The following is a 27,396-nucleotide window of genomic DNA, read 5'->3' on the forward strand; positions in this document are numbered from 1 at the left end:
AAACACACCATTCCATCAGATTGTGCTTGCTTGAGCTTAAGGAAATTTATACAGAGAATGTGAGAAGTCTTACTTTGCTAGTTAAAATATCTTGGGAGCTTTCAGTTTGGAATGGGCGGTCACATTTAGTTGCAATATAGAGCCTTTTTTTAAATTAAATTGCATATAGCTCTGGGAAGCTTACTGCTTGCTGAGAAGACAACTACTCATACAGTGTTGGCTGATCATATGTTAGCATACACCTTATTACTGAGTAGGGCTAACACAAAGAAAAGTCACAGACTGTCTTAAATTAGGCTGCTACCCACAGACCAATAGATGCCTCAAAAACAAATGCTACTGAGTAGAATCTTTTTACTTGTTTGTTTCCAATTGAACTGATGTTAGAACATGCCATCTAGAAAAAGGTTCTTCTACCTCTGTATAGTTCTCATATTTTGTAGGTGAGTGTTCAGGGCTGATGAGGCAATTAGGTAGATAGTTAAATATTTTTCTTCACGTTCACTTCCTTCCCTCCGAAGGCAAACGGCAGTCCTCCCAGAATCTCAATCAACACAAAATTCAACAGATGAGCAAGAAAATGCAGGTATGTCGCTTCTTCAAAAGCACCGAGTCTTGAGATTCTCCAGGACTGGGAAATTAGTACCTTGAAGTTTTGATTTTTGTGTGTCTCGTTCTCTCAAAAAAAGTCTCAGAGCTAAGTCATGTTATTCTTGCTTTGAAGGGAGGAAAGGTTTGTTTGCTATTAATAGGCATTCGACAAATAGTTATGTCTCTATTTCTAGTCTGTGGAAATTCCAGCACTTGAGATTTCACACTCTTACTACAACACTGTCTAGATTTTTTCTTGGACTGATTTACTGGTCAAAAAGCAAGTTAGTAAGTAATTTTCAGTTGTGGAACAACACCATTCTGATCAATTTCCATCTTCATGCTGGCTTCTGTCATTTCTAGGGTCAAAAGCTCTCGAAGAAGAAGAGAGCACTTTCAGCTCCCCACTTATGTTTTGGCTTCAGCAAGAACAAAAGAGGAAAGAGTGTCTTGGTGAGAAGAAACCAAAGAAAGGTTTGGTTTTTGAGATCTCTAGTGATGATGGTTTTCAGATCTGCGCAGAAAGCATTGAAGGTGAGAACTGTGTGGTTTTGGTTGTACTGGGTTTAGCTTTCCTTGCTAGAAGTAAAATTATGACTTCTGAGGATCTCTTATGTGCTTTTTTATAGAATTAAAAAATACCGAAAACCTATTTCTTGATTTATGGCCCTGGAACAATCCTAGTTCCTAGCAATGTCTGGATTGTATTGAAAAAGTTTGGTGGTGTTTTTTTTTTTTTTTTATCATTGTCCCATTTAGGCTTATCAATTGACCAGTGGAGTTGAACCATATTTTGTCAAGAAATAGTCAGTGTGTGTCAGTCAGGCAGTAGGGTATCTAGACTTTTCCTACAGACCAGTTGCTGAAGACGCTTACTTCCCTTTATGCCAAAATTAATTTTGGAGAGGATGGAATCAATGGGAACTGAGGATCTTAATTTATGGCCCATGAAAGGATGCAAACTTTGTATTCTGCAATTAGCTTATTTAAATACAATCATTTTGTTGGAAAACAGCATACTGCACACGTACATAGCAGTCTACCGATGGTATATTGTTTCACTGGAAATCTGATAAGCGGCAAAATAAGAGGCATAGCAAGGCCCCTGTTTTGGCAATCCTCAGCGCCCAGCACTCGGATACTCCTTCACTATCTCGTCTTCTGTTTATGTGACTGCAGATGCCTGGAAATCACTGACTGACAAAGTTCAAGAAGCCCGTTCTAATGCCCGCCTGAAACAGCTGTCTTTTGCAGGTAATACCCAGTGCCAAACTCATTTCTACTGTGCTTTTGAAGGTGTGAGAGCAAACAGATCTTCTTGTGAGCATCTTAGGGTTCAGAGTCTTAAGAGTTTTAGTTCAGCTCCTAACTGCTTTATGGAGGGTAATTTCTTCCCAATTAAATAATTGAAAACTCTTATGGGGAATGAACTAGCTAATACAGTGCTCCTGTGAAAATTGCGGGGTAGCACACAAGCTGTATTTAACATGCTGCTGTGTCCTCCTTCTCCAAGTCTGCATTGTCAGTTGGATATTTTTTTTGTGTGTGCTCTATTTCTTGTTCCAGGTGTGAATGGTTTGAGGATGCTGGGGATTATCCACGATACTGTCGTGTTCCTGATTGAGCAGCTGTATGGAGCAAAGCACTGCCACAACTACAAGTTCAGATTTCATAAGCCAGAGGAGGCCAATGAACCTCCTCTGAATCCACATGGCTCTGCTAGGGCTGAAGTCCACCTGAGGCAAGTGTGACCTTTGTCATTGGTAAGGTTAACAGCCCGTTTGCTCGACTAACTGACACCATGGCAGGGCATAAGCAACAAATCTCTACAGCACTAAAGCTCTTAGTTAAAAAGCAATGTTAGCAACTTCTGCATGTAAATCGACTATATTACATCTTCTGAGTCTGCACGTTCTTCTGTGCCACTTTGTTGACCGTTGCGTTGTTTAACAAAGCTTTCCTGGCTGGTGCTTTTATTCACGGTTCTAGAAACTGTCGTGTGTTACCCTGATGCATAGAAGGATTTAAGAGAGGACAGACCAGAGAAGGTGTAAAGCAGTAAACATGTCAAACTGTTGTGGCAACCATGTGTGTTCCTCTTCAGTCAGTAAACCAAACTTCCTTTCCTCTCTAAATTGCAGGAAATCTGCATTTGATATGTTTAATTTCTTGGCTTCTAAACACCGACAGCCACCAGAATACAACCCAAATGATGAGGAAGAAGAAGAAGTACAGCTGAAATCAGCCCGGTATGCAACAGGATTTAAAGGTTCAAAGGGGAAAATAACGCTGTGCTGTTACAACAAGCTGATCAGGCTTAGTTATGTGCTGCATTCTTTGAGGTGCTGTTCAAATCTTGAAAGCTACCAAGCACTAACAAATATAGAGGAGACACCTACAACAGCAAGAGAACTGACAGCTGAGGGTGACCACCAGACCAGTCTTCCTTTGAATGTTTCTTGTTCTTGCTAATGTAAAACTATCTGATGAGCATTTGAGCAGAAAAGGGAGGAAATTATCTTTTACCTGTGTATACAAACACTGAATTAATTTTGATTGTGTTCTCAGTGGGCTGCAGTGTCACAGTATCTAAATTATTATCTCTTGGAAAGTATCCCAGATAATACATGGCACAGGCTCTCAAATAAAGGTCATCACTTAGCAGCATCTCTGTGTTCTAGGAGGGCGACTAGTATGGATCTGCCAATGCCCATGCGCTTCCGACACTTGAAGAAGACCTCCAAGGAGGCAGTTGGTGTCTACAGGTATGGTTTTGTTCTGGTACTGCTGCCTCTGGAACAGGGAAAGGTGAAAAGTGGAAGCCTTCTGTGAAGTCAGGCTGCAAAGTTGAGGGGAAGAAGCATGTCTGGGGTTTTTCTTTCCTCCCCCCTGCCTGAGTTATATATTTGAAAAGTCAGCACAAACTACTTACTCCTTGCTGGCTTACCTTGGTGATAGCGAAGGCACGTGCTCAGGAGTGAGCGGGAGAGACCTAGTGTTGTTCTTGTTAGTGTTACGTTATAGAAGAGTAATGATTCCACAGCAATCCTTGTAACAAATAACCTGTTTTCTGCAGTGTTTGCAATTTTAGGTTTCTGAGCTTCGCTTGTATCGTTTGAAATACTTGCTTATCATGTTGACTTTTTAGGTCTCCCATCCATGGCCGGGGTCTGTTCTGCAAAAGGAACATCGATGCAGGTGAGATGGTGATCGAATATTCAGGCAATGTCATTCGCTCCATCCTCACTGACAAACGAGAGAAATACTACGACAGTAAGGTGAGTTATGGGCTTTTGTAGAAGTTCTTAAAGAGTTTGGGAGAGCTAGAAAGTGGCTGTGAAGGTAGGACAGGCTTACATGAAAACGGCATTTGGAACATCATGAACTGGGATTACAGACTTCTCAGGGTATTTCCATTCTTGCTGGAGCTCCAGAGGCGCTTCTTGTTTTCTGCTGTGGGCTGGGAAGGGCCTCAGTCCAGTCTTAGCATTGCAGAGCCAAAGAGCACGGGGATGAAAAGGTTCAAGCGTGAGCTTATGAAGACAAGTGAAGAGAGGTTGCAGATGCTCTCAAAGGCCTGACTTTTGGTTGCCATCACGAGCTAGGTTGTCTGCTAGGGTGGCTCTGTCTTCACTTCCCTGAGGTAACCCTCTTTCTGTCCTCCCTGCTTAGGGGATCGGTTGCTACATGTTCCGCATTGATGACTCTGAAGTGGTAGATGCCACCATGCACGGGAACGCAGCCCGCTTCATCAATCACTCCTGTGAGCCCAACTGCTACTCCCGGGTCATCAACATCGATGGCCAGAAACACATCGTCATCTTCGCCATGCGCAAAATCTACAGGGGGGAAGAGCTCACGTACGACTACAAGTTCCCCATTGAAGACGCCAGCAACAAACTGCCCTGCAACTGCGGCGCCAAGAAGTGCAGGAAGTTTTTAAACTAGGACTTCCATCAGCTGCAAGTGAGCCCTGAAGGGCCTGGGGCGAACCAAAGCTTCATGTGAATCCCTCCCTGGCCATTCAGACGGGATGGGGAGGCCGGAGGCAGGAACGAAGATCAGCTGGGCTCAGGGACCTGACTGGCGGCTGTGTTTCTCTGTCAAGAGTCCACATCTTCATGTCTCGCATGCGCACACTTACCCTTGTGAAAGACACGGGTGACCGGAGAAGATCCTCGACGTGATTATGTTTTTGCTATTCTCATTTCCCCCCGGCCCCGGTATTTGTTTCTCAGTGTGGGCCTAATGAGTGGGAGAGGGGAGGGGAGGTCAGCTCAGGCCCAAGCGCAGGGGAGCGATCGTGGGTCCTGTCCCTCTATCCCTCTCCATCCCTTGGCTCAGAGTGGTGAATGCGGAGTTCTCCTCCTCCGCCTCGTTCAAGGGCTGGGTCAGAAGTTCGGTAGCATGGTGTTTGAGTGAGCTTACCCCCCCCAGGGAGAGAGACTGCACCCCGCCAACCAGCTACCCTGAGGACTGTGCGCGTGTCTGTGGTTCCTTGTGCTCTGCGTCCCCAAAACACTATTGTTGAGCCAGCTGGCGTCCTGCACAGCATGGGGGCAGCTGGTGGAGCTGGTGCGTTGCACGGGTCTGACTCGGCTGGTTTCATCTGGGAAGGGCAAACTGGGGGGAGTGGAGCAGAGCAGCCTGTGACTAGACTGAAGAGGGTTTGGCTAGCGCTTGGCTCCGAAATGCCTGCCTGAGCCCAGGGGAATTCCTGGCATTCATTGGTGGAGAGGGGGCTTGTGCCAACAGTTAATGGCGCTGTCAATCTTTGTGAGCGAAGGCTTCCTTTCAACAGTGCCCTCCGTCTCTGGCTCTGTCAGAGGGAAGTGGTCCTTTCCTCAGTCCTGTCTTCAGCAGCTGGCTTCCTCCTCTGCCCAGCAAGGTGAAGGTGCTTCCAGCCGGCAGCCTCTCTGCCACCATGGAGCTTGTCCAAGGGACAGACGTCTCTAGGGAGAGATGGGGAGTGTGAGCCAGCTCTGGGGTTGGCCACGTACCTCTGTAGAGCAGGAGCTAGGGAGGACTTGCATGGAGGCTCCCACAGGTTTCACTCTGCTCAGCCTCGCTGCAGTGTCCTAGGGCTGGGTGGGGAGACAAAGGAGCGATCCTATAGGCAGGCACCTGTCATGGTGCGTCTTACGGGTGTAGTCACGTCATCTTCCCCAAAAGGCAGGGGAAGAGGCACCAAAACAGCACGTAAGTTCTCCGCAAAGGCAAGGCCAAACGCTAACTAGCCTCGTCTGTGCCATGCAGCATCCAGAAGCGCACAGGGAATAAATGAGTGATTGGCATGGTGGAAATCGCTGTAGCTGAGGAACCAAGCTTGTTTCAAGCCAATCAAAAGATGCTGTTGTCCTGGTTAAAGCAGCATCAGTCCTCCTCCCGTCTGGGTCCGCTCTGCGCCTCCAAAACAAAACACAGAGAAAGACGTAAAAAGCCCCAAGCCTAACAAATGATGACATTGGATTTTACTCTGTTCTGTTTACAGTTTAGTATTTAAGGTTTTATAAATGTAAATATATTTTGTATATTTTTCTATGAGAAGCACTTCATAGGGGAAAGCACTTATGACGAGGCTTTTTAAACAGTGGTATTATCCTAATTTAAGAGAATCTCTTTTTAATGATTTTTTTTTTTATTTTCATAGGACGGTTATAGGAAATACCTGGCTGGACATAGTCTGATCCTTTCTCCAGAGTGGGGGGGTACACTTTATTTTTATCTTTTACTCTTGTTCTGCCTTTTTGACTTCAGTAACTGTTTTCAGGAGGTTTGGCTGGACCTTAAACTTTATTTCCCCGTCAAGATGGGGGCGGGAGGGAGAGCTGCCCAGCTTAGCAGGAGTTTGACTCTGTCTGAACGACTGTCCGTGCACCCAGGCAGGAGGCCCGATGCTGCCTGGCCCCACACCGGCATCCTCTGTGTATTTTAGAAGGAAAAATGAGATAAAAAGAGAGAGACGTGACCCTTAATACCTCTTCTGCTGGGGGGCTGGTCCAGGCCACATGCCTCATCCCGCAGTCTCTCTCTTGGAGGCAGAAGAGTCTTTGCATGGAGAAGGGAACACAGGAAGCGCCCTCACTTTTCCAAGCTGTCCCTGTGGGTAGATCAGCAGCTGTTCCGGGAGCCAGCGGGTTGGAGGGCTTCTCTGAATTGGCCTCCGCAGTCAGTGGGAAAGGGATGGGAGCCACCTGCTGACTCCCCAGTGCTTGCAGTGGGGTGCCCTGAATCCGCACCCTTCAGGCCCAAGCCCTCTTCCTCTGACCTGAGAACGAAACACGGCGCTGGGAGGGTCGGGAACTGCCGGTTTCCTTTCGTTATTGCACTGTGTGATTATTTGGTGATAACTGTTGAAAGAAAAGTCAAATTGACGCTGCATTTGTTACTGAGATGATTTGATGCACTGACAGTTTGGTGGGAACGCACATACCTTGAGGAGGCCAAAGAGCCTGTGCCCAGGGGACCTCAGCCCCGTGTCCCCGAGCACAGCTGCTCTCGGTCCTTGTCCTTTCCTGTTTCTGATGGCAGTGCTGGGGGCCAACCCTCGCCTTGGCGAAGCACATGAATTTGCTGGAGTAGCTCAGCTCCGCCGCATTTCCTCTTGCCCGCGCTGCAACTGTGTCCTGATGACGGGGAGGAGGAGCGTCTTCCCCAGCAAGCGGATCCGTTCCCTCTGCCTGGCTGCGTGCAGGAGGAGGCTGTGGCTGGGAAGCGCTGCCCAAAGCCACCCGCCGTAGGGAAAAGCAGGGAGGAGGGTTGGGGGCAAGTGGCATGCCACGGGAGCCCCCTGAGAACCGAGCGCCCGGCATGTCTCCTCCTGTGAGGGCCGGTCGAGCCCACGGGTCCGGCTGGCTGTCTGCTTTGCTGCTATACCCGTCGCGGCTGCCTCAGCAGTAGCCGCTGTGGCCAGTGAAACTGTCTGTACCCCTGGGAAGCTGTGCTGCGCCTCACAGTGAGCCTGGACCCTTCGGGATGAGCAGCAGCAGCGGCGGTGGGGAGAGTGCGCGGGCACACTGCCATCTGCCCCCCGACCCTGTCCTGCCTGGGCTGGCAGCGAGCACGGCACAGCTTCCCCGTGTATGAATGTATATTTTATAAGGACTGACGCAGATCACGGTATCTGGAAATATTGAAAAAAAAAAAAAAAAAAAAAAAAAAAAGGAACCTTAGGGCGTTTATTTTTGTTCGTACAAACCAACATGGTTTTCGTGGTGTTTTTTTTAAAGGAAAAGCGGGTCATTGCAAAGGGCTGGGTATCTTTTCTTTCTGGTTTTCTTTCATTTCAAAGCAATACCAGGTTCTTCAGCGAGACGGTCTTTGTGCAGAATCATGCCATTCAAACCCATACTACTGGTCCACTCGCGACACTCGCAAGTTTTTTTTATAACTATAAATACGATATATATAGGAACTAATATAGTAATGCACCGTGTAACGAAGCCTAGTTCAGTATCGGTCCATGGCTTTTAATTCTCTTAACACTATAGATAAGGATTGTGTTACAGTTGCTAACGACGGCTGGGAAAGCCACACCGGGTGTTCCCCACCAGTCGGCAGCTCCCGGGGCGAGGGCTGCCGGACTAGGGAGCCGGGAGCGGGCGGCTCGGCCTTTCCCAGCCCTTCTTGTTACCAGTCAGTACTTGTACAACTTGGTTTCTTCTTTTTCTTCCTCTTGTTTTGGTTATGAATGTTGGGGTACCACCTGCATATAGGGAAAAAAATGTGCTCTGTGCTTTCCTGGTATCTTTTTAACGAGGTACAGTAGCTTTGTCTATCAACCGAGAACTATACTTGTGGTGTTTCTTTTATTGAACTTAACAGTCTCTTTAGTAAATACAGGTAGGTGAATAATTGTTTCAAAAAAAAAAAAAAAAAGGCAAAAAAAAAAAGCTCTGCAAAGGCAAGGTTATGTTCTAGGAATACATTTCTTGACAACTTATCATGTATAACAAATCTCCTCTGGTTTTTTTTTTTTTTTCTTGTGTTCTTCCAAGCTTCTGGTTGTTACTTTTTTTTTTTTTAAAAAAAAGAGGAAACGTGTCTAAAGTACATCAGTGTTAACTCCCTGTCACAGGGAAGAAGGAAATACTTTAATAGTTTAAAAAAAATGCTGAAAGCTCTGCAAAAGACTGAATGTAAAAATAAAAATGTGTACATAGTTGTAAAAAACAAAAAAAGGAGTTTTTAAACATGTTTATTTTCTATGCACTTTTTTTTATTTAAGTGATAGTTTAATTAATAAACATGTCAAGTTTATTGCTGCAGAGGGTTGCTCTCGATTTCTTCTTGAGGGGTGAGAAGCCACTTCCCCCATGTCGCTGATGCTCCTCCTGGAAACTACCGGCAGCCAGTGCCAGCAGTGGGTTTTCAGCAGAAAGGTGCTTGGCTCTGGCTCGCTACTGCCGGCATGCGCAAGTCACTGTGGGAAGCTGCGGGTCTTCCAGCTGGGTCGCTGCCTCCAGTAAGCGGCCAGGCGGTGGGACCTCACGCCGGGGCTGGGATAGGACAGGGAAGGGTGATGTGGTGCCAGCGGTGTGAACATTAACCTGCTGGAGGCAGCCCGCCGGTGCCCAGACACGGGGTCTCAGTACAGAGGGCACCATGGCCACGGCAAACGACAGGGCTGTCCTGCAGACCATCTTTAACCCCAGCACCCCTTTTGGGGATATCCCTGGGCTGGACGAGGAGGAGGAGGAGGCCCAGGAGGAAGGTAAGGTAAGGTGAGGTGAGGCGAGGCGGCTCTGCCAGCTGGGAGCAGCCCCTGCCCAAGGCCAGACCCTGTGTGCTGGGATGGGGGCTGCGGGATGGGCAGTGGGGCTGCACCCCCTGGGGTGTCCTGGTGCTGGCCGCTTCCCTGGCCAAGGCCTCCCCTTCGTGCCACCGCAGGGGAAGCCTTTGCACCGGAGCTGCTGGAGCAGGTCCGGGACCTGGAGCTGCAGGGCGTCTCTGCCGCTGAGTCAGGAGACGTGAGCACGGCCCTGGAGCGGTTCAGCGAGGCCATACGCCTGCTGCCCGAGCGTGCCTCAGGCTACAACAACCGGGCCCAGGCCCTGCGGCTGCGGGGGGATGTGGCAGGTGAGCAGAGCGCTGCTGCGGCCAGGTTGCGAGTAGCCCCCCGGTACCTCAGGGCAGTCCCCCGGTAAGTCAGGCCCACCCCAACGCCTCTCTCGCCCTGGGCAGGTGCCCTGCGGGACCTGGACATGGCCATTTGCCTGAGCCGGGGCTGTGGCCACGCTGCCTGCCAAAGCTTCGTGCAACGCGGCCTGATCCACCAGCTGCAAGCCCGCCAGGAAGATGCCCGGCGGGACTTCGAGCGAGCAGCACGACTGGGCAGCGCCTTTGCCCGGCGGCAGCTGGTGCTGCTGAACCCCTACGCGGCGCTTTGCAACCAGATGCTCTGCGAGATGCTGGGGCGGCTGCGCAACCCTGGCGGCACCGGGAACGAGTGAGATGGGCAGGAGATGGGCGAGGTGGCGTGTGGGCTGGGCAGAGCCGTGCTCCCAGGGTGGCTCAGGTGAGCGCGTCCTGGCCGCCAGAGCAGATCCATCGCTGGTGCCCGAGATCCTGTTCCTCCTCCTCCTGGCTGACAGCTGGGGCCAGGAATTCCCGAAGTGCCTTGCTTTGTGACTTGCTCTTGACTCTGCTCCACCCCCAATAAACTTCCCTGTGTCCCTGGCACTTGGGCTTTCCTTGCGGCGTTGGGGATAGTTGTGGCGTTATTCCCGTGTGCACACAGCCCCGCTGCCATGGGTCTCCCCGTGGGTGTGAGGCTGGGCCGAGCAGGGCGCTGAGCCCCCTCCATTGAAGGGCGGAGATGGGGGGCATGGCGGTGTTCGTCCCCTGCCCTGGCTGGGTGGTCTCCAGCCGCTCTCACGTGCGCCAGAGCTATGCTCATGGCCACCCAGGCGGCAGGACAGACGCTGCAGCCACAGCAGCTATGCGCCGCACCAGCCCCGCTCATGGAAGGCGGCTGCGGGGGCCCAGCTAGAGGGATGCTGGCGGCCTCGCTGGGGACCGCCCCTGTGCCGCATGCTCGGCCCTGCGTGCTGGGGCCCAGGCGCAGAGCCGCACTGCGGGCTAGGCTGGACGCGGCAGCAGCAATGATCCAGGTAAGGTGCAGCCCGGCTGCATCCTCCTGCCCTGCTGCATGCTGCCATGCCGGGGGCCCAACGCGGGGATGGCCCCATGTGCCTGCTCCACCTACCTCTCTCTTAGCGCTGAGCGCAGTCAGCGCACCATGGGGCGTCCCAGGGGGTGGCCGGGGGCTGCCCTTGCCTACCTGCTGCTGCTGCTCGGCCTCCCGGTGCTCTGCTCAGCAGGTGAGGCTGTGGTGGGGTCTGGCATGCGGCCCTGGCAGCAGGACCCCACTGCGGCTCTGATGTGCCACGGGCTCTCCAGCAGGGCTGGGGGAGCTGGGCCCCACCATTGACGGGCAGCCGCTGGCAGTGTGCACGCTGCTGGAGGAGGAGAGCCATGCCTTCACCTGCCGGGCCCCCCGGCCAGCCCCCGGTGCCACGCTGACGTGGTACCTCGACGGCCGGAAGCAGGAGGCAAACTGCTCGGCTGCGGGCACTGCCAGCACCTTCACCCTCACCGCCCGGCGCACCGACCGTGAGCTCAACTGCTCCCTGACAGACCCGGCCTCCGGTGAGACCTACAACGCCTCCGTTCTCCTCGACGTGCAGTGTAAGGTCCGCAGCGCCAGCCCTGCTCCAGCTGGAGGTGTGGGGAGGGTGCATGGGGGGTTGCTGCCCAGCCAGAGCGGTACCATGACCTGCATCTATCACAGCTGTCGTGGGGCAGCATCTCATCAGTCCTGCACAAACATGGCTGAGGAGCACTCCTGGCTGTGCTGCCCCCACCCCCGCTGCCCCCTCCCCATCCCTCCTGCCCATCTCACTGCCTGTGTTTGTTGCCCAGATAAGCCGGAGATCCTGCGGGCAGATGCCCGCTACCAGGAGGTCGAGGGCGCTGGACTCCTTCTAGTACTCTTTGTGCTGGTGCAAGCCAACCCACCTGCCAGCATCACCTGGATTGACCAGGATGGGCAGGTGATGGCCAACGCCTCCGAGTTCCTCCTTTTGGGTGCCACGCGCTACCAGGCGCTGGCCAACCACTCGCTTCGCATCCACCTCAGCCACACAGCTGGCAACTTTTCCATCAGCGCTACGAACAGTGTCGGCATCACCACCACCTCCCTCCTAACCCCAGGTAGGTGTTGGGGGCGGGGGGGGGGGGGGGGAAAGGCAGGATGCAGAGGAGCAGCAGCCCTGCAGAGGGGTGCTGAGGGGGGCTGCGCTGCTTGTGCAGGTCTGCTGGATGCCCGTGTGGAGCTGCCCCTCCTGGGCGTCACTGTTGGAGCGGCCCTGGCCCTGGGTGCCCTGCTTAGCCTGGGCTCCTGTGCCGCCTGCCTAGCATGCCGCTGGCCCAAGACAGCGCCAGGTGAGGGGCGAGCAGAAGGGATCAGCCAGCTCAGCCGGTGGTCCCGTTGCAGCAGCTCTGAGCACCCACAGCCCTGGGGCACGCGCTTGCCCCGCCAGACCCGGTCCCTGCCACCCGACCTGCGCCTCGGTGACCTCGCGCAGCAGGCCAGAGGTAAGACCCCAAGGTGCCGGTGCAGAGGGCCATGTGAGGCCACAGGCCCTGCCCAGGCAAGGGCTAAACGTCCCATTTCTCACCCCTTTACTTCCCTGCAGATGCCCCTGTGGATGCGGAAACCGGTGCCAGGGGAGAGGAGGGTGCGCTGCCGGGGCCAGAGAACTTCCTGGTCCTCAGCAAGCTCGGTGAGGGGGCGTAGGTGGGCAAGGAGTCCAAAAGCCATGCTACGGGGACCCTGGCCTCCACAGCTGCCCCAAAAGGTGATGGCAATGAGCTGTCTTTGTCCTGTAGGTTTTGTCCAGCTCCCGATGTCTGGGCGCATCTACAAAGTGCCCAGCATGAGCAGCGACGAGATCTGGCTGTGAGACGCAGCGTGGTGCCTGTGAGCCAGGGCTGCCCGGCCCCAGGTACGTACCAGCATCTGGAGGAGCACAGCCGAGGGTGCTGGGGAGGCCGTGCTGGGTGGCAGGCACTGACCAGCCCCCAGCTATAAGTTAAGGTCATGGCAGCTGCGCCATTAGCCAAGGCATGTTTTATGTAGCCCGTGCGCTTTACGAATGGACTATTATAATCAAAACTCCTCCAAGCTGTTTATAGCCAGGCTCTGCCAAGCTGCTAGCGCTGTGATTCCTCCTGGGGTAAGGCCCAGCACCAGCCTTGCTTTAGCAGGTTTGTGGCCTGCTTGCTGCATGATCCTCCCCGCCCCTGCCAGAGCTGTGGCAGATGGGTGGGCAAGCAGCATGGCGGGGGCTGGAAAGACTCTTCCCAAAAGCAATAAACTAAACTCAAGCATCTGTGGTGCCGCGCTGGTTATTTCTCCTTGGCAGCAGCTAAGGGGCTTGAGAATAGAAAAAAAGGGGCTCAACAATACAGGGTAGAGGAGATTCCAGATCCCCAGATCAGACCTGAGAACACACCGGGCAGATCCGAGTGGTGTGTCTGAGCATGGAATTCATTCCTACTTGCTCTAGCACTCACAGCGTGCGCTCGAGGAGCCTCTGCTCTGCAGCATCTACAGCACAGGGAGCCTGCCATTGGGAAGAGCTGGTTTAATACAGAACTCTTTGGGAACAAGTAAAAAATGGAGTGTGGTCAGGCAGCTTGTGCAATCTGATTAGTAACGTCCTACTCTGTGAATGCAGGACAGCTCAGCAGTATCTATAAAACCAAGAAGGCTTCTGAAGTGCCCTGCACTGCTTCACAGGCTGCTGCGGTCCAAGGTTGATGTCCAGCGGCAGACATTGATCCAGGAGACGAGGGTTTAACATGAAGCTTCAAGTAAAGCTTAACACTTCTGCGTCTGCTGCTTGTGAAGGCAGGTTGGATGGTGGGCTCCTGCCCTTCTTCCCATCAGCCAGGGCCTTGAAATGCTGCAGGGGAAGGAATGCATTAGTGCAATGGCTTGACTCTCGTGAATGAGCCTACAGGCGTGCATCTGAAAACGCAAGCCACTTCTGCTGTCTGAGCTGTGGGCTCAGCAGTCGCCCCAACTTTGGCACAAAAAGCATTCTGGGCTTACTCTGGACTGCTAAACTTAACGTTGTGTGCCTTCCAGCACATCAGAGGCTCCTTGTGTAATGTTGAGGTACCAGGGAAAGGAAAAGCTTAGAAAACTTTCTTTGGACCCCTTTATCATGGCCTACCAGTCCTTTACAGACACGCACAGCACAGGGAAGCCAAATGTAAGGAGAGGAGCTCTGCAATGCTTCCAGCCAGGTGAGCAGTGCCTGTCTGGAGCTGCATACCTGCGAGTTCTTGAACTCCGAGTAGAGGGAGAAGAGGACATGCAGAGGCTGGATCCGACTCTTGTACACAGGGATGTCCAGAATGGCTACAAGCAAGAACAGAAGCATGTGAGAGCATCTGGGCTGCACCGCCCTGCACAGAGTGCTGCAAGTAAAGGCTGAGCTTCCCACTGCCCATGATCACTTAGGCCTTCACTCATCAAAGACCGCAGGCGCCTGCAGTACAAGATTCTGCTTCCTACTGAAGGCAACAGAGAATGATCTCGACTAGTAGGGGCTGAGCCTGCACCTAGAGGTCTCTTGCTTTAAGTGAGACAGCGCCAGGCCAGCAGCACACTTGCATGCATCTTCAGCACAGCCTCCCCTGCTTACCACATATCATGTCGACGTATTCAGCCAGGTCACAGTTCATCTCTGCAGTTGGGAGGCCCACCTGGAATAGATGAGGCTGTCAGCTCTGCTCCTGTACGGCAAGAGCCCGAGAGCACAGGCTGATCTCAGGCTGAGCACAGAGGCCAGGGGCAGCAGATGGGAATTCAGGCACTGGACTGCTCCCCTGTCTTCTGGCAAGGGAGAAACAGTAAGTGAGGAAGAAACCTGAACAGGCCGGGCTGTGGGCAAAGAGCTCAAAACAGAGCAGGAACCCAGCTTTCATGGAAGATGGTGTCTAACACCATGCACTGTGCTAACTGCTTATCGCTCGGACAACATACCTTTCCCAAGAGCTCCTCAAATTCCGGCAACCATTCCTGCATCAGGGTCTCGATGTCAGGCATTGGCCTGCCAGGAAGGAAAAGACATGAACTTCAGGATCACACAGAACTGAAATGGCTTCCTACTGCCAGACAGCTGTAAATGGGACAGGCTCCGTTCTAACCAACTGAGAGAGCGCTGCACACCTGCTGGGGGTTGATGTGGGCATTTTTATGTATCAAAACAAGCCTAAGCTTGCCAAGTGACAAGTTCTGTGTGCTAGCTGTTAAACTAACCCAAGTTACGCAGGGCAAGAGAAGTGCAGAGCAGGAAACAGTGTGCATGGTAGGGCTATCCTGAGAGTCAGCAAGTCTTCTCCCTCTCAGAGATATTTTGATAGTTTTACTCAGCGCTCTGAGACTTTGCTACCAGCCTCTCACTGACCTGAGCTTACGCTGTACGAGTGTATCTGAAGGCGAGCTGACGTAACGGCTCACCTGGTGTAATGGACTGTGGCAGGAGGTTTGCAACGGTGCAGTTCACTGATACTTTCAATCCAGCTGTCGATGGCTTTGGGGTTCTTCTCTGCGTTCTCCAAACTCTTCACTTTTATTTGCTGCTAAAAACAGAAATATAAACCTGGAAGCATTTTGCGGTGTTTCAGGGCTTTTTTGCAAACCATGTGTTCGCTCCTGATTAACCATGCATTTTTTCTCTCCTAGTTGCACTATACTGACTGATTTCTGCCAACAGAAGAGCAGCTGGTGAACAAAACACCAAGTAAACTCAGGTATTGACAACCAAAAGGAGACAAAGCTTCACCTGAAGGGAACCAAAGTCTGTACCAAGACTTGCCTTTAGGTCCGTTGCAGTTTAAAGCTATGGGTTAAAGAAAAAGGTTAGGTTTTTCTGCTTTTAAAGCCAAGTTACCAGTTGTGCTGTAACATTGTAGTCACAGAGGCAAAAGTAAAATGCAATGGTTTTGCTGCAGCCAGTGTGCAGCAAGTGCCCCCTCCCTCTCTGCGACTCACAGTGATGTTGTGCTGCTTGGAGTTCTCCGTCAGCCAAAGGGAGAGCACAGTGGGATCCGACTGCTTGGTCGATGGCTCATCCAGGACCAGCAGGCCAAGGTTATCAGGTTTGCCATCAGGACGAGGAACCTGCAGATAAACAGAGACCCTGTCTTATACAGGAGTCCAGAGCTGGGGAAGTTGGGGTATTTTGTACGGAACCTCCCTGCCATTGAAAAATCAGACCCTAAAAGGAAGTGGTAGGTGTGCTCTCTTGAATACGAGGTGTTAGTACAGTGCTACCCAAAAAGCACAAGGTATTGGACAAGGGAGAAAGCAGGCCTCACCCCAAATGACTTATGTGCTGTTTGAGAGGGTGACTGAACCACTGAGCATAGTTTCCCAGATCTCTAGAACATTACCTCTGACACCGCAGGGCAAGGGTATGCACCACTGCAGGGGCAGACCAGCCACCTCTGGTCTGTACAGCCCAACTGCCCCTCTTGCACTGATGCCACATTCTGCTTCAGCTTGTGCAGCAGGACGTATAGAGGAACCTGAAGCGACTGTACCTTTAGGAACGCGTCAATGTCTCCAACTGCGGGAATAAAGTCTGGAATAAAAGGCTGCAGTTTGTGCTCTATCTCTATTGTTTTGGGAGTGTACCTGGAAAAAAACACCACCACAGCGTGGGTGACTCTGAACTGTCCTGCCAAGCTTGCCACGATAATTGACACAAGGGAGAGCCAAGAGTGGGCTAAAACCCCTCGCACTCACCTCTTGATGTACTCAAAGAGTTCTTTGATTTCAGAAGACACTGGCAGGTAGTCATAATCCGCTAGATTGAAGTCACTGAAGAAAAGAAGAGAAACGCGGGCAAAGATGAATGTGTGGTAGGTTCTGTACAAGCAAGAAGGGGGACCCAAGTGTGCAAGGCAATCATGAAGGAACCTGAAACACCAGGTAGTCAGTCCTCTCTTAAAGACTTCCAGCACAGGAAAACCACTATTGGGCCATGTTTTGCCTTAGGCCTCCTAGCCAGAAAAAGCCCTTGAGCGATGGACTGTTGCTTATGCTCAGAAAGACTTGTACAGGAGCTGCCAAAAAGTGGATGAGAGCTCCACACAAAGGCAGGCGTTAGGACAGCAACTCGGGGATTTAGTAACGGTTTCAGCATTGATAACCAGTGGAAAAGGAGGAGGATTATCAGGAGATGGACGATGTGTCTGAGATGCGCCTCCTCTTTCTTGGGCATCCACCCACTGTCAGGCAGGGCTGAAGCTGAGACAGGAGGCTAGCTGGCGCCCTCGGTCGTTCCCAGCTGTGCCTTGCCTTGGCACAGCAAAGCGGGGCCTGGGGACTGACCGAGGAGCCGCCCCGGGTGGCTGCCGTTTGTCACACGAAGGCACCTCTTTTTCCGGGGTGCCAGGAGGAAAGAGCTGCCTGTCCCGCTGCCTACGGCCGCGCTCGCCCTCGCGGGATCTCGAGCACCCCAGCGGAGCCGAAAGGGCCCCTACGGCACCAGACTCCGGCATCGGGCCCCGGCCCCGGGCTCCAGCCGGTAGCGCCACTTACCCCTCCAGCGCAGCCCCGTGCTCCTCGGAGTCGTCCTCCGAGTCGGTCTCGGAGGAATCCTCCTCCTCCGAGTCGTCCTCCTCCTCGCTGAGGGCGGCGGCAGGGGCCGAGCGGGCCGCCGCCTCCTCCTAGGCGAAAAGGGCCGGGGCTCACCGGGCCGCCTTACCGGGCCGCCCCTCCCGCCGCCGGCCCCGCTCCTACCTTGCCGCCGCTGCCCTCCTCGTCGCTGCTGCGATCGGCCGCGCCGCCCCCTGCCCCGGGCAGCCCCGGCCGGCGGGAACCCCGGGGGCGGCCCGCGCCCCCCGCCCGCGGCGAGCGGGCCGCGGCCGGCCTCCCCGCCGCGCCTCCCGCCTCCTCGGCCTCCGGCAGGTCCAGGCTCTCGTCGTACGGCTGGTTCTCGACCGGGCGGGTCTAGGCAGAGGGAGGCGGTGAGGCGACGGCCAGGCCCGGCCCGGCCCGGCCGGACCCGCCGCCCCCCGGCCCGCTCACCTCCAGCGCCCGCCGCTCCGCCATGCCGCCCCGCCACCGCCCCGCCGCCGTCGCCATGGCGACCCGCCCGCCTCGCTGGCCCTCAGCCGGCTAGAGCGGCCCGGCCTCCGCCGCGCCCCCTGGCGGGCGGGGTGCGGGTCGCCGCCCGCCGGGACACCGCCCCGCCCCGCCCCGCCGTGCGTGACGGTGCTTCCGGCTGGGGACGTGGCTCGGCGCCGCCATCTTGTGGGGCTGCCCGAGGGGACGCGGAGCGCCGAGGGAGCGAGCGCCGAGCCCAGCGCCGCCGCCGCCATGGTAAGGGCCCGCCCGCGGCCTGCCGCTCGCCGCCGCGGGGCAGAGCGGGGCTCGGGGAAGCAGCGAGGCGGGGGCGGGGGCCGGCCCCTTCCCGCCGCGGCCCCTAGGCCCGCCGCTCGCTCAGGCCTGGGCGCAGGCCGGCTCTGGAGCCCCGTGGCCTGGCGGGGCAGAGCAGGGCGCTGCGGCGGGTTCTTCTGCCGCCCCGGGGAGTCGAAGTTGGGGCCGGCAGCCCTCGGGGGGCGCAGGCACGCCGTCTCTGCCCGCCTCCGGGGCGAGCAGGACGCGCACAGCGGCGGAGCAGCGCTTACAGAGCCGCGGTGCCCCTTCGGCAGAGGAGCTGGTGGCCGCAGCCTTAGGTACGCGGCATTACGCTTGTTATAAAGGTCGTTTGGGGTATTAGGGGCGTCCCCTCGTCGCCGAGTGCAGCCGGGCGCGGGGAATGGCCAGCAGGTCCCGTAGTGGTGCAGAGTGTAACGCTCTGAGCTTTTTCTCTCTCAGAGCCAGTCCTGCTCCTTGTTGGCCATCCATAGCGTCGCTTGACGGCGATCTGGGTCAGCAAAGGCTGACACGGTGCTCCGTTAGAAGCTGCGCTCACGCTGCAGCGGGATCCTTGGTGCTGTCCGGTTCTCTCGCACCGCGGCCCGAGTGCTTTGGGGGAGTACTTAGAGAGAGGAAGCTTATTTCTGATCTCCCAGTACTTCAGGACATGTTTGTCCCTGAGCTGTCGAGCTGCAGGGCCCCAGGGCAGTCCAGGAAGAGCCTGGCAGTCTTCTTGAGGCACACATCCCAGGTGCTGTCGACCTGGGGCTGAGGTGGGACTTGAAATTGGTCCGTGTGTGAGAGTTTCTGGTACTTGCCTGTTAATAACAGCGGTTGGGGATTTAAAAGATCTTCAGTGCAGAAACTGCCTCATCCTGACAAAGTTAATTAAGAAGCTGATCTACAGGAGAGAAATGTATGGAGGAAGCCTCGGTAGTCTGAGAGAATGAGAAAACGTAGGCTGGCAATTGCCTTACTATCTTCTGATTGTTGGTGTGGTAACATCCCTGAAATGCCCAGGAGAGTCATCCGTGGGCTGTGATTAATATAGCTGCCAATATTTTATTAACCTGGCTTTACTGTAAATGTGGCATTGGGAGGAAACGTCACATTTTACAACACTCTTGCATTTAGTTGTAAGCTGGGGCCAGACTGACAGAAAACTCAATAACCTAGAGCCTCCCCTAAAGTGTGTTTGTGTGGGGGGGGGCGGTGTTACACCCCGTGTGTGTAGGAATGGGGTGATGCACTGCGTCTGCCCAATGGGAGCACTGAGAGCCCTCATTCAGGATAACACAGGAACAGAAAACCAACTGGAAAGAGAGAAAAGCAGAGGTAGCTCTGCTTTTAGTATAGTTCAGTTCCTGGTGCTGGTCACAGAAAAAGACTGAATTGTGTTTAGGGAGAATCAGCTGGCTGCGTGGTACGCGTGGAGGTGAAATGTAGTTGGAAGCAATCCTTTCTTTGAGCGACTCATGCCGTGCTGGGCTTGCCAGGGCTGTGTGGTGTGGGAGGCCCAGCTAACCACCACTTGCCTTCTCCACAGGTGCTGTTGGCAGCAGCCGTCTGCACAAAGGCGGGGAAGGCCATCGTCTCCCGGCAGTTCGTAGAGATGACTCGGACCCGCATCGAGGGGCTGCTGGCAGCTTTCCCGAAGCTGATGAACACGGGGAAGCAGCACACTTTTGTGGAAACAGAGAGCGTGCGGTATGTCTATCAGCCGATGGAGAAGCTCTACATGGTGCTGATCACCACCAAGAACAGCAACATCCTGGAAGACCTAGAAACACTCCGACTCTTCTCTAGAGTGGTAAGCGTGTGTCGCTTAATACAGAGTTTGCACGTGTGTAGCCTGAAACAGTGCCGTTGTAAGGGAACCTGTTGGTGAGCTGGTGCTGAATTGCTGTCTGCCTCCACCTGGTGACTTGATTTTCCAGGGCCTCTTCCTGACCTGGAAGTAAGCTTTGATGTTTCGGTGGTATTTTTGAACAACACGTAAAAAAAAAAAAAACCAAAAAAAACCCCTCTCGGTTACTTTTCAACTAGTGAGACCAAAAGGGGGATGTTGTAAATTTAGCATTAAATGTTCCCTGTATTCTTAAGATAACACCTGTATTCCTCTGAAAAATAACGTGACCTTACCGTATGGGATTGTTAGAAGTACAGCGCTGCTTTATATGAATTTCTAAGCAGTGAGTTTGTGCGGCTGTCTTCATGCAAGCAAAGGACCTTCAGGAAATTCACTGGCCCCAACGTGTGTTTGGGTTCCTCTGAGTTAGTGTTAGAATTAAGCTAAGAGGTTGTATTATAAGTATCTTAGTGGAGAAAAACTAATAACGGAAAAACTTCATCTTGTTGTTTATCGACGATGTCAAGTCACAAAGAGCAGCTTGGTGGAGCGCCGCTCTCCTGGAGGGTCTAGCGCAGCTGTGAGGTCTGGGGATAGTAGAGAGAAAATGCTTGTGTGGTATTGTCTACGGATACTCCTTTAAAATGTTTTCCCCTAACTAGATCCCTGAATATTGTCGAGCTCTGGAGGAGAACGAGATCTCCGAACACTGCTTCGACCTGATTTTTGCCTTTGATGAAATTGTTGCCCTGGGCTACCGTGAGAATGTAAACCTGGCACAAATTCGGACCTTCACTGAGATGGACTCGCATGAAGAAAAGGTGTTCCGAGCTGTCCGAGAGGTGAGGGAAAAACTGCAAGTCTGGTATGAGGTACCCTGTCTGGGAAACGCTGCCTTTTTTTTTTTTTTTTTTTTTTAATACAAAGGTGTTACTCCGCTTTGTTGAGGGTCATAAAGTTATTTAGCTTTCCTGTAAACTAAATGCCCATCTCTTGTTTCCTTGTTCTTTGCAAAGAGTTTAGGGGCAAGTGCACTTAGTTGCTGTGCAGAGTAAGATTGAGATTGCAAAGCTCTATCAGCCTCTTGTCTTCTGCTTCAGACTCAGGAACGTGAAGCGAAAGCTGAGATGCGCCGTAAAGCGAAGGAATTGCAGCAGGCCAGGAGGGACGCGGAGAGACAGGGCAAAAAGGCGCCAGGTTTCGGTGGCTTTGGTAGCTCAGCTGTGTCTGGAGGCACGACGGCAGCAATGATCACAGAGACCATCATTGAGACAGAGAAGCCCAAAGTGGCACCAGCACCTGCCAGGTAGGTGTGCAGTAGGGAGTGAGTGTTCTTGGAGCTGGCCGTGGCTGAAACGACGTGCCCAAATAAAGGCTCTCTAACGCGGGTTCTTTGTCTGTGTGGCCCTCCGTTCGGTCACTGGGCAGGTAGAGATTGTCATGCCTTTGTAAAGCCTCCCCTTAGCTTTGACCTGTGAGCCTTTAATGTGGCTGCTTGTAGGCCGGTATATATTGCATGTTCTCAAGACCCCCCTTTTATTACTAAGAAGCATTTGGTGCTGTGTACCACAGTTGCATCCCCTAGTCTCTCTGGAGTCTTTGATGAGCAATGGGATTCTCATTTTGTGTGAGAAAGAGGTCCCAGCTGCTCATAATATGCGGAACTGGGTCCAGATCTAAATTACACTGTAGCACCCTACATGTAAGATCGTCAATTCTGTGCGCATTCTCCCCTAGAAAAAGGCTGCTGAGGTGAACACTGTATTGTTGAGGTAGTAGAGCTGCAACACTGGAAGGTAACTGAGGAAGGAGGAATCTGTTGCCACGGGCTGACTTGGAGATTCTTACACCTTCTGTTTAGGCCTTCAGGTCCCAGCAAAGCCTTGAAACTTGGCGCTAAGGGGAAGGAGGTGGACAACTTTGTGGACAAGCTGAAATCAGAAGGAGAAAATATCATGACTTCGGTAGGCAAGCGCTCTACAGAAGCAGCCAAAGTTCTTGCTCCTCCTGTTAACATGGAGAGGTAGGTACTGTCCTTGTATTGAAAGCGGTCTCCTCACAGCTCTCTGCGATGCACATGTTGCTTTGTGAGTTAGCTTCCTTTTTCATTTTCAGAACAGGCTTTTTCCTGCTGTTCAGTTCTTTGTGCTCACGCAGCCTGTTAATTTTAAAAGATGGTGGGCAAAATCTCGGAAAGCACAGCAGCAAAAAAGCAGATGGCTAGTTTGATGAGGCATCACCTTAACTAACGTGGGATGTACATCCATTGTTTAGCTGAGTTTGGGAATTTTCTTATGCTTTTTTCCCTTAAAATAGCTGCCGTTTTTCCTGTTGCCCAGACACAAAGAGTTCCTGCCTTATTGAGGCTTAGGATGGAATCGTTTGCAGTTTGTTTTACAAGTAGCAATTCAGAACCTTTTAGTGCCATGAGCCATGCTGCTGTATGGCAGACGGATCTTGAGTGAACAGCACATCGAGATGCTGTATCTTTGCTGTTTATCTGGGCTTCCATCCGTTGCAGACCTGCCTGCCCCTGAGTTAACCTGTTGGAGAAGCATTAGCATCCACTGTGCCGTCCACGGTATTCCGTTTGGGGCCATCACGTTCTTGGAAGCACCTGCACGTTACATGTAGCTTGTCCTTGCTGAGTGCTAATCTCTCATCTTGCCTGTTAGATGTCAAGCATAGGGCTTGAGATACCTGCTTTTTTTCTGTCTGTCTAGCGTGCACATGAAAATAGAGGAGAAAATTTCCTTGACTTGTGGCCGTGACGGAGGGTTGCAGAACATGGAGCTGCATGGCATGATCATGCTGCACATTTCCGATGAAAAGTTTGCACGGATTCGCCTGCACGTAGAAAATGAAGACAAGAGGGGAGTGCAGCTACAGGTAAAGCCTGTTTGGCGTCCCGTGCTGTTGAACGTGCTTTTGCTGCTCTCCAGGGCAAAACATTGAAAATACTTGAGCGTGTTACTGTCCCGTGTTCTTGCCCAAGCCGCCTCAGTGAATGCATTGAAAATGGGAGTAGTCACAGCAGACGTTAACTGCAGCATAAACGCAGGGCCAGCTCGTGCTCTAAAGACTGAAGTTCACTTGAGAAATCTGGTCTCGTGCACGTGCTTACCTTCCTGTCCTCAGAGCCTTATCTGTTGAGTAACGCACATTGGCATGCCATCTGATCTCACTTGGACTTTGCAGCAGCCTGGTGTGTTGCCTGCTGCTCATTCATATGATGTGAGCTTTAGTTGTGGAGTGGGAGTATTAGAATGAAGAATTAATTTATTATCTAGAAAGCCATTTCTTCTCGGGGTCACTTGTGTCCTGTCACTGCTGTGTCAGAGACAATTGCTGGAGCCCTTGATTGCAGCCAGCGACAGCAGCTCAGAAGATTCTGAAGAGACATGCCTTCCCCTTTCTCCCTGTCTGCTTCTGTGACCTTCTTGGTCTGGAGATTGCACTGCTTTGATACACTCTTTTGCTCCCTCCTCCTCCTCCTTGCCAAAAGCTTGTCTGTACATAGCTAGGTGGCTGCAGGTCTGCTCAGATGGTAGCAGGTTCTTTATTGGCACATCTCACGAGCAAGTTCCTAACAGTGCTGTCGCATCTGCTGCTTCAGGTGGAAGACAAGATCAACCCCAGTGCTGACTCCTGTCTTTCTAGTGCAACTTGAACGTTGACTTGCAACAATCCTCTGCCTCTAAAAAGCTGCTTACGGTTGCTGTTGTGAAGATAGAATACTTAAGTTGAGTTTGGCTGCTGACATCTATACCCACTGAGATTGCTGGGGAAAGTAGTCTTTTTGCGGTTTCAGGGTGCTCTTCCCAGCAGCAGTAGGTTGGTTTTTCTTCAGGGGAAGTGTTTGTTGTGGGTCTTCAGGGTGGTCTTTGAGATTTTTAAGAGTTGTTATAGTTGTTCTGTAGGTATCAGCCCAGGAGATGCATTGCTAGAGTCTCTGGCTCAGCGGCATGTAAAAACAGCAGTGGTGTGGATTCTTCTTAGTGGATCAGCAGTTTCTGGAAGGAATCCCAAGTCGATAAGCAGATGTGCTCCAGTTGGGCTTCTGAGCCAGGAGCAAAACTGATGTGTATTTTGTCAGGGAAAATACTCTGGGATGCATAGGCCTGTCTTCCTAGAACCCACGTTACCTGCATAGGGTTCTCTCCTTAGGCTTGAGAGTTACAGCCTGGGCATATGTTCCCCTTTCAGACTCATCCAAATGTGGACAAGAAGCTCTTCACCGCAGAATCGCAGATTGGTTTGAAGAACCCAGAGAAGTCATTCCCTATTAACAGTGATGTGGGTGTGCTGAAGTGGAGGTTGCAGACCACGGAAGAGTCCTTCATTCCATTGACAAGTGAGTGCAAGGGTGCCTTTGGGGGCTCAGGCAGAAGAGGCTGATGTTCATCCACGGGCTGCCAGCTTGTAGCCTGCCTTGCAGCAGCTGGGCTGCCTCTGGAGTGTGGCACCTCGTGAGATGTCAGAGATAACTGTGGGTCTTCCATTGGATAGTAGCTGTTGTTCTCGGCAGCATCCGTTTTCTGTAATACTCTTGAAGAAAACACAAGGCTTTTCTTCAAGTCAGAATTTCTTGATGCACTACAAAAAGCGCAGCAAATTTTTGGAAGCCTGTTCTGTGTAGAAAGCTGGTGTGGTTCAGCATAGTGTTTCTGTGCCCTCAGTTAACTGCTGGCCATCAGAAAGTGGGAACAGTTGCGATGTTAACATTGAATATGAGTTGCAAGAGGAGAGCCTAGAGCTGAATGATGTGATCATCACCATCCCCTTGCCGTAAGTAACACTCCTTGTCCAGGCAGTGCTAACGAGAGCCATCCTGGATCCCATCAGTTCCTTCCCCTCTCTGGTTTGCAGGTCTGGCCAAGCTGATGGGCTTGACAAGCGTTTTGTTAGCTCTGTGGAGGCAAGCTGTTGTAACTTCTTGTTGCCTGCCCTAGGTCTGGTGTCGGCGCCCCAGTGATTGGGGAGATTGATGGTGAGTATCGCCACGACAGCCGGAGGAATCTCCTCGAGTGGTGCCTGCCAGTGATAGATGCCAAAAACAAGAGTGGCAGCCTGGAGTTCAGCATAGCAGGGCAGCCAAACGACTTCTTCCCAGTGCAAGTCTCCTTCGTCTCCAAAAAGAACTATTGCAACATACAGGTACGGTCGCTGCTGGCACGCTGCAGGTGTGATGTCACTCTTGCCTGTTTCGAGCTGCCTCAGTCACCCGCTGGCTAAAAATGGCTGTGCTGTGGCATGTGGGCCCTGCTGTCCCGCTTGGCAAAGGCTTAGGCGTCGGCATTAGGTTGCCTCTCTGTTGGCCCGATTCAGGAGTGCCAGTGGACAGCACTGGCAACTTCAGCTTCCCGGAGCTCACCTGCAGTTTTCAGTTGTGCCTTCATGCCTCTGAGTAATCTTTAATTCCCCTCAGACTTTGTCAGAGAATTCATCAGCCTTCCGAGCCAAAACACTTCTCGGCATATGACTGTCTGTCCCTGCTGAACTGTAGCTAGCGACTGCTGCTTAACTCCTCATGGGCAGCTTTCAGCAGAGACACAGCTACAGCAGGAAATCATTCCTGTTTTCAGGTTTCCTGAGAACAAAGATCTTTCTTTCAGGGCTGACTTGTGGTTTGAAAGTGCTGGGTTGATTCTGTCCTCGTGACTGTCCTGGCATTGGAAAGCGCTGCGGAGCTGTGGTGGCGAGCAGCATTCAATGCTGAGCTAACTCTGCCCATTGTCTCTGCAGGTTACCAAAGTGACCCAGGTAGACGGGAACAGCCCTGTAAGGTTTTCTACTGAAACCACCTTCCTGGTGGATAAATATGAAATCCTGTAATGCCAGCCATGGGGAATCGCAAAGGAAGAAATTTTTAAATTTAAAAAAAAAAAAAAAAAAAAAAGGCCGAAGTTTATTCTGAATGTTGGGAACGCCGCAGCCCCCTCTCTGCTAAGACGCGTGGCTCTGCCTGCCATCTGCAGCACTCCTGGGTCACAGACATTTTTGGCAGAGAATTGACATGCTCACGGGGGGGAAAGGCTACAAATTTCTTTGGCAGATTTTTACCGGCCGGCAGAAGAGCAAGATCTCGGCAGAGAACCTGGCTTTGACACGTCCCCTTCTCCCTTGAAGATGACCGGAGCTCAGTCCCAGAGCCTACCAGACATCGTTCTCTTCCTTTTTGAAGCGTCACACACTGTTCCATTGTTGGTGCTGCCATTTTGATTTCTCCTCGGCCTTCAACTCTCGTTTCCGATAATGAAAGCAGGCATTAAGATAACGGGTGTGGGGCTGCCTTGCTTCTCTAGACCCCTCCATCTGGTAGAAGCGTAGCAAGCTGGCCTCAGTTTCAAAGGCAGGGGGGTTGTGACAGGGGCGTGGGAGGGACTCGGCGCTGGGGTCCTTTCACCCTGCACAGTTACTGCTGTCTCTCTGGCCCTGCTGCACACCTGGGCTCACCTCTCTGGCTCGGGGAGGGCTCTGAGGTGGCACAGTCTGCAGCTTCGGATGCTCTGGCTCCTGCTGCGGCGGGGAGAGCGTCCAGAGGGGACTGTCCTGTGCACAGGCTCACTGTCTGCTGCAGCTGCTTTTGGGCCAGGCTTTGGAGGCAGTTTAATTAGGTTAGGACCAGCTGCCTGTCCTTCCCGGTGCCCTTTTGGTGTCATGGGAGGTTGATGGCTTGCCTGCCTCAGTGCAAGCAGATGTGGAGAGTGGGTTACTCGGCCAGCCTGGGTGTCAGGATGTCTCAAAGTAGCATTCTTTCTCAGCGCTTGCGGATGGAGGAAGAAGGAAATGCGGGCTTCCCAAAAACCAGGGTGGGGGGGCTGATGTGAGTGCGAGCAGCACCCCAGTGTGGTGTTGGGCATCCCAGAGCTGTTCCTCCTCTTGCTGCCTCACAAGTGTCATTTGCCTCATCTCACGGACCTGCGCTCCCCTCAGAACTCATCTCACCTGCTTGACTTGGGGTCTGTCACAGAGAGCTGAACTGGCCCCTGGCAAGGTCTTGCAGGGGAGCACGCCAGCTGCTGCCAGAGGGCCCGAGCACACAGACGGAGAGCAAATGCCCTAAAAGCACGTGTGCTGCGCTCCCCAGAGAGCGTAGCTGTGAGAGCGAGTGTCTCTCACTTCCCCTGGGGTCCTCTGCCAAAGAAGTTCGTGGTCTCTCCTCTGTCGGCAGCACCGGAGAGGAAATCAACCCTGACCCTGTCCTGGGAGGGTGGGAGAGCAAACCCTGTTCCCTAGCGAAGTAGGCGACAAATCCTATTAATGGGGTCCTGTGCGAGAGTTGTTTGTCTGTATGATTTTAAAATGGAGTCGAGGTTGGTTCAAGCATCCAAGGAGGTTTTTTTTCCTCTTAAATTCGTTGGATGGTAATACTTCCACTGCACTGAGATCACCCCACTTTTGTAACCCTGTACGATACTGGCCTAGGGAATAGAGCACATTCCAGTGTACGCGTACGCGGAGAATACCAAGTCTTTAATCAAATAAAGAGTATTGTCGAAGGAGCTGG

At 52.7% G+C, this 27,396-nt stretch overlaps 5 protein-coding genes across 9 annotated transcripts in view; 4 read left to right on the forward strand and 1 right to left on the reverse strand.

Annotated features, from left to right (window-relative positions):
- Positions 1 to 8,583, forward strand: part of KMT2A (lysine methyltransferase 2A) — a 50,938-nt gene extending 42,355 nt beyond the window's left edge. Inside the window, exons 31-38 of the mRNA XM_049800137.1 lie at positions 522 to 586; positions 955 to 1,125; positions 1,771 to 1,845; positions 2,158 to 2,332; positions 2,733 to 2,840; positions 3,273 to 3,356; positions 3,740 to 3,869; positions 4,264 to 8,583. Coding sequence (XP_049656094.1) covers positions 522 to 586; positions 955 to 1,125; positions 1,771 to 1,845; positions 2,158 to 2,332; positions 2,733 to 2,840; positions 3,273 to 3,356; positions 3,740 to 3,869; positions 4,264 to 4,539 — 1,084 coding nt within the window. The 3' untranslated portion in view covers positions 4,540 to 8,583. The remainder of the gene's footprint in view (positions 1 to 521; positions 587 to 954; positions 1,126 to 1,770; positions 1,846 to 2,157; positions 2,333 to 2,732; positions 2,841 to 3,272; positions 3,357 to 3,739; positions 3,870 to 4,263) is intronic.
- A 484-nt stretch (positions 8,584 to 9,067) lies between these two features.
- TTC36 (tetratricopeptide repeat domain 36) lies at positions 9,068 to 10,094 on the forward strand. The gene is made up of 3 exons (XM_049799380.1): positions 9,068 to 9,304; positions 9,481 to 9,669; positions 9,775 to 10,094. The coding sequence occupies exons 1-3, from the start codon at positions 9,196 to 9,198 to the stop codon at positions 10,041 to 10,043; spliced, it is 567 nt and encodes a 188-aa protein (XP_049655337.1). The 5' UTR covers positions 9,068 to 9,195; the 3' UTR covers positions 10,044 to 10,094.
- A 615-nt stretch (positions 10,095 to 10,709) lies between these two features.
- On the forward strand, positions 10,710 to 12,594 carry TMEM25 (transmembrane protein 25). 3 transcript variants are annotated; one of them, XM_049799364.1, is made up of 6 exons: positions 10,710 to 10,913; positions 10,996 to 11,280; positions 11,515 to 11,805; positions 11,905 to 12,189; positions 12,291 to 12,377; positions 12,484 to 12,594. In XM_049799364.1, the coding sequence occupies exons 1-6, from the start codon at positions 10,742 to 10,744 to the stop codon at positions 12,555 to 12,557; spliced, it is 1,194 nt and encodes a 397-aa protein (XP_049655321.1). In that variant the 5' UTR covers positions 10,710 to 10,741; the 3' UTR covers positions 12,558 to 12,594. The 3 variants fall into 3 exon arrangements, with proteins under 3 accessions (XP_049655321.1, XP_049655318.1, XP_049655320.1); XM_049799361.1 differs by having other exon boundaries at positions 10,996 to 11,805; XM_049799363.1 differs by having other exon boundaries at positions 11,905 to 12,377.
- A 744-nt stretch (positions 12,595 to 13,338) lies between these two features.
- On the reverse strand, positions 13,339 to 17,764 carry IFT46 (intraflagellar transport 46). Of its 2 annotated transcripts, none has more exons than XM_049799369.1 (11): positions 17,705 to 17,764; positions 17,417 to 17,626; positions 17,216 to 17,343; positions 16,418 to 16,492; positions 16,213 to 16,306; positions 15,662 to 15,790; positions 15,128 to 15,246; positions 14,651 to 14,717; positions 14,310 to 14,370; positions 13,938 to 14,023; positions 13,339 to 13,562 (listed from the first exon to the last, which is right to left on the reverse strand). In XM_049799369.1, exons 1-11 carry the CDS (start codon positions 17,759 to 17,761, stop codon positions 13,467 to 13,469), a joined length of 1,122 nt encoding a protein of 373 aa, XP_049655326.1. In that variant the 5' UTR covers positions 17,762 to 17,764; the 3' UTR covers positions 13,339 to 13,466. The 2 variants fall into 2 exon arrangements, with proteins under 2 accessions (XP_049655326.1, XP_049655325.1); XM_049799368.1 differs by having other exon boundaries at positions 15,128 to 15,249.
- A 144-nt stretch (positions 17,765 to 17,908) lies between these two features.
- On the forward strand, positions 17,909 to 27,391 carry ARCN1 (archain 1). 2 transcript variants are annotated; one of them, XM_049799350.1, is made up of 10 exons: positions 17,909 to 17,998; positions 19,584 to 19,847; positions 20,549 to 20,728; positions 20,987 to 21,192; positions 21,748 to 21,909; positions 22,610 to 22,775; positions 24,093 to 24,240; positions 24,566 to 24,674; positions 24,839 to 25,043; positions 25,632 to 27,391. In XM_049799350.1, exons 1-10 carry the CDS (start codon positions 17,996 to 17,998, stop codon positions 25,719 to 25,721), a joined length of 1,533 nt encoding a protein of 510 aa, XP_049655307.1. In that variant the 5' UTR covers positions 17,909 to 17,995; the 3' UTR covers positions 25,722 to 27,391. The 2 variants fall into 2 exon arrangements, with proteins under 2 accessions (XP_049655307.1, XP_049655308.1); XM_049799351.1 differs by lacking the exon at positions 17,909 to 17,998 and adding an exon at positions 18,155 to 18,354.
- Positions 27,392 to 27,396: the final 5 nt, after the last annotated feature.

This window comes from Accipiter gentilis, chromosome 5 (genome assembly GCF_929443795.1).
Source record: "Accipiter gentilis chromosome 5, bAccGen1.1, whole genome shotgun sequence".
NCBI lineage: Eukaryota > Metazoa > Chordata > Aves > Accipitriformes > Accipitridae > Astur > Astur gentilis.

Bases quoted from the DNA above. Each gene is read 5' to 3' on its own strand.
- TTC36 (XM_049799380.1), top strand. From the start codon at position 9,196: ATGGCCACGGCAAACGACAGGGCTGTCCTGCAGACCATCTTTAACCCC. The intron at 9,305-9,480 runs GTAAGGTAAGGT...GTGCCACCGCAG, and splicing joins GGAGGAGGCCCAGGAGGAAG to GGGAAGCCTTTGCACCGGAG. The intron at 9,670-9,774 runs GTGAGCAGAGCG...CGCCCTGGGCAG, and splicing joins GCTGCGGGGGGATGTGGCAG to GTGCCCTGCGGGACCTGGAC.
- TMEM25 (XM_049799361.1), top strand. From the start codon at position 10,742: ATGCTGCCATGCCGGGGGCCCAACGCGGGGATGGCCCCATGTGCCTGC. The intron at 12,190-12,290 runs GTAAGACCCCAA...ACTTCCCTGCAG, and splicing joins CCTCGCGCAGCAGGCCAGAG to ATGCCCCTGTGGATGCGGAA. The intron at 12,378-12,483 runs GTGAGGGGGCGT...TTTGTCCTGTAG, and splicing joins CCTGGTCCTCAGCAAGCTCG to GTTTTGTCCAGCTCCCGATG.
- IFT46 (XM_049799368.1), bottom strand. From the start codon at position 17,761: ATGGCGACGGCGGCGGGGCGGTGGCGGGGCGGCATGGCGGAGCGGCGG. The intron at 17,627-17,704 runs GTGAGCGGGCCG...CCCTCTGCCTAG, and splicing joins CGGAGCGGCGGGCGCTGGAG to ACCCGCCCGGTCGAGAACCA. The intron at 14,024-14,309 runs GTAAGCAGGGGA...TCTTGCTTGTAG, and splicing joins ATACGTCGACATGATATGTG to CCATTCTGGACATCCCTGTG.
- ARCN1 (XM_049799350.1), top strand. The intron at 21,910-22,609 runs GTAGGTACTGTC...CTGTCTGTCTAG, and splicing joins CCTCCTGTTAACATGGAGAG to CGTGCACATGAAAATAGAGG. The intron at 22,776-24,092 runs GTAAAGCCTGTT...TTCCCCTTTCAG, and splicing joins AGAGGGGAGTGCAGCTACAG to ACTCATCCAAATGTGGACAA.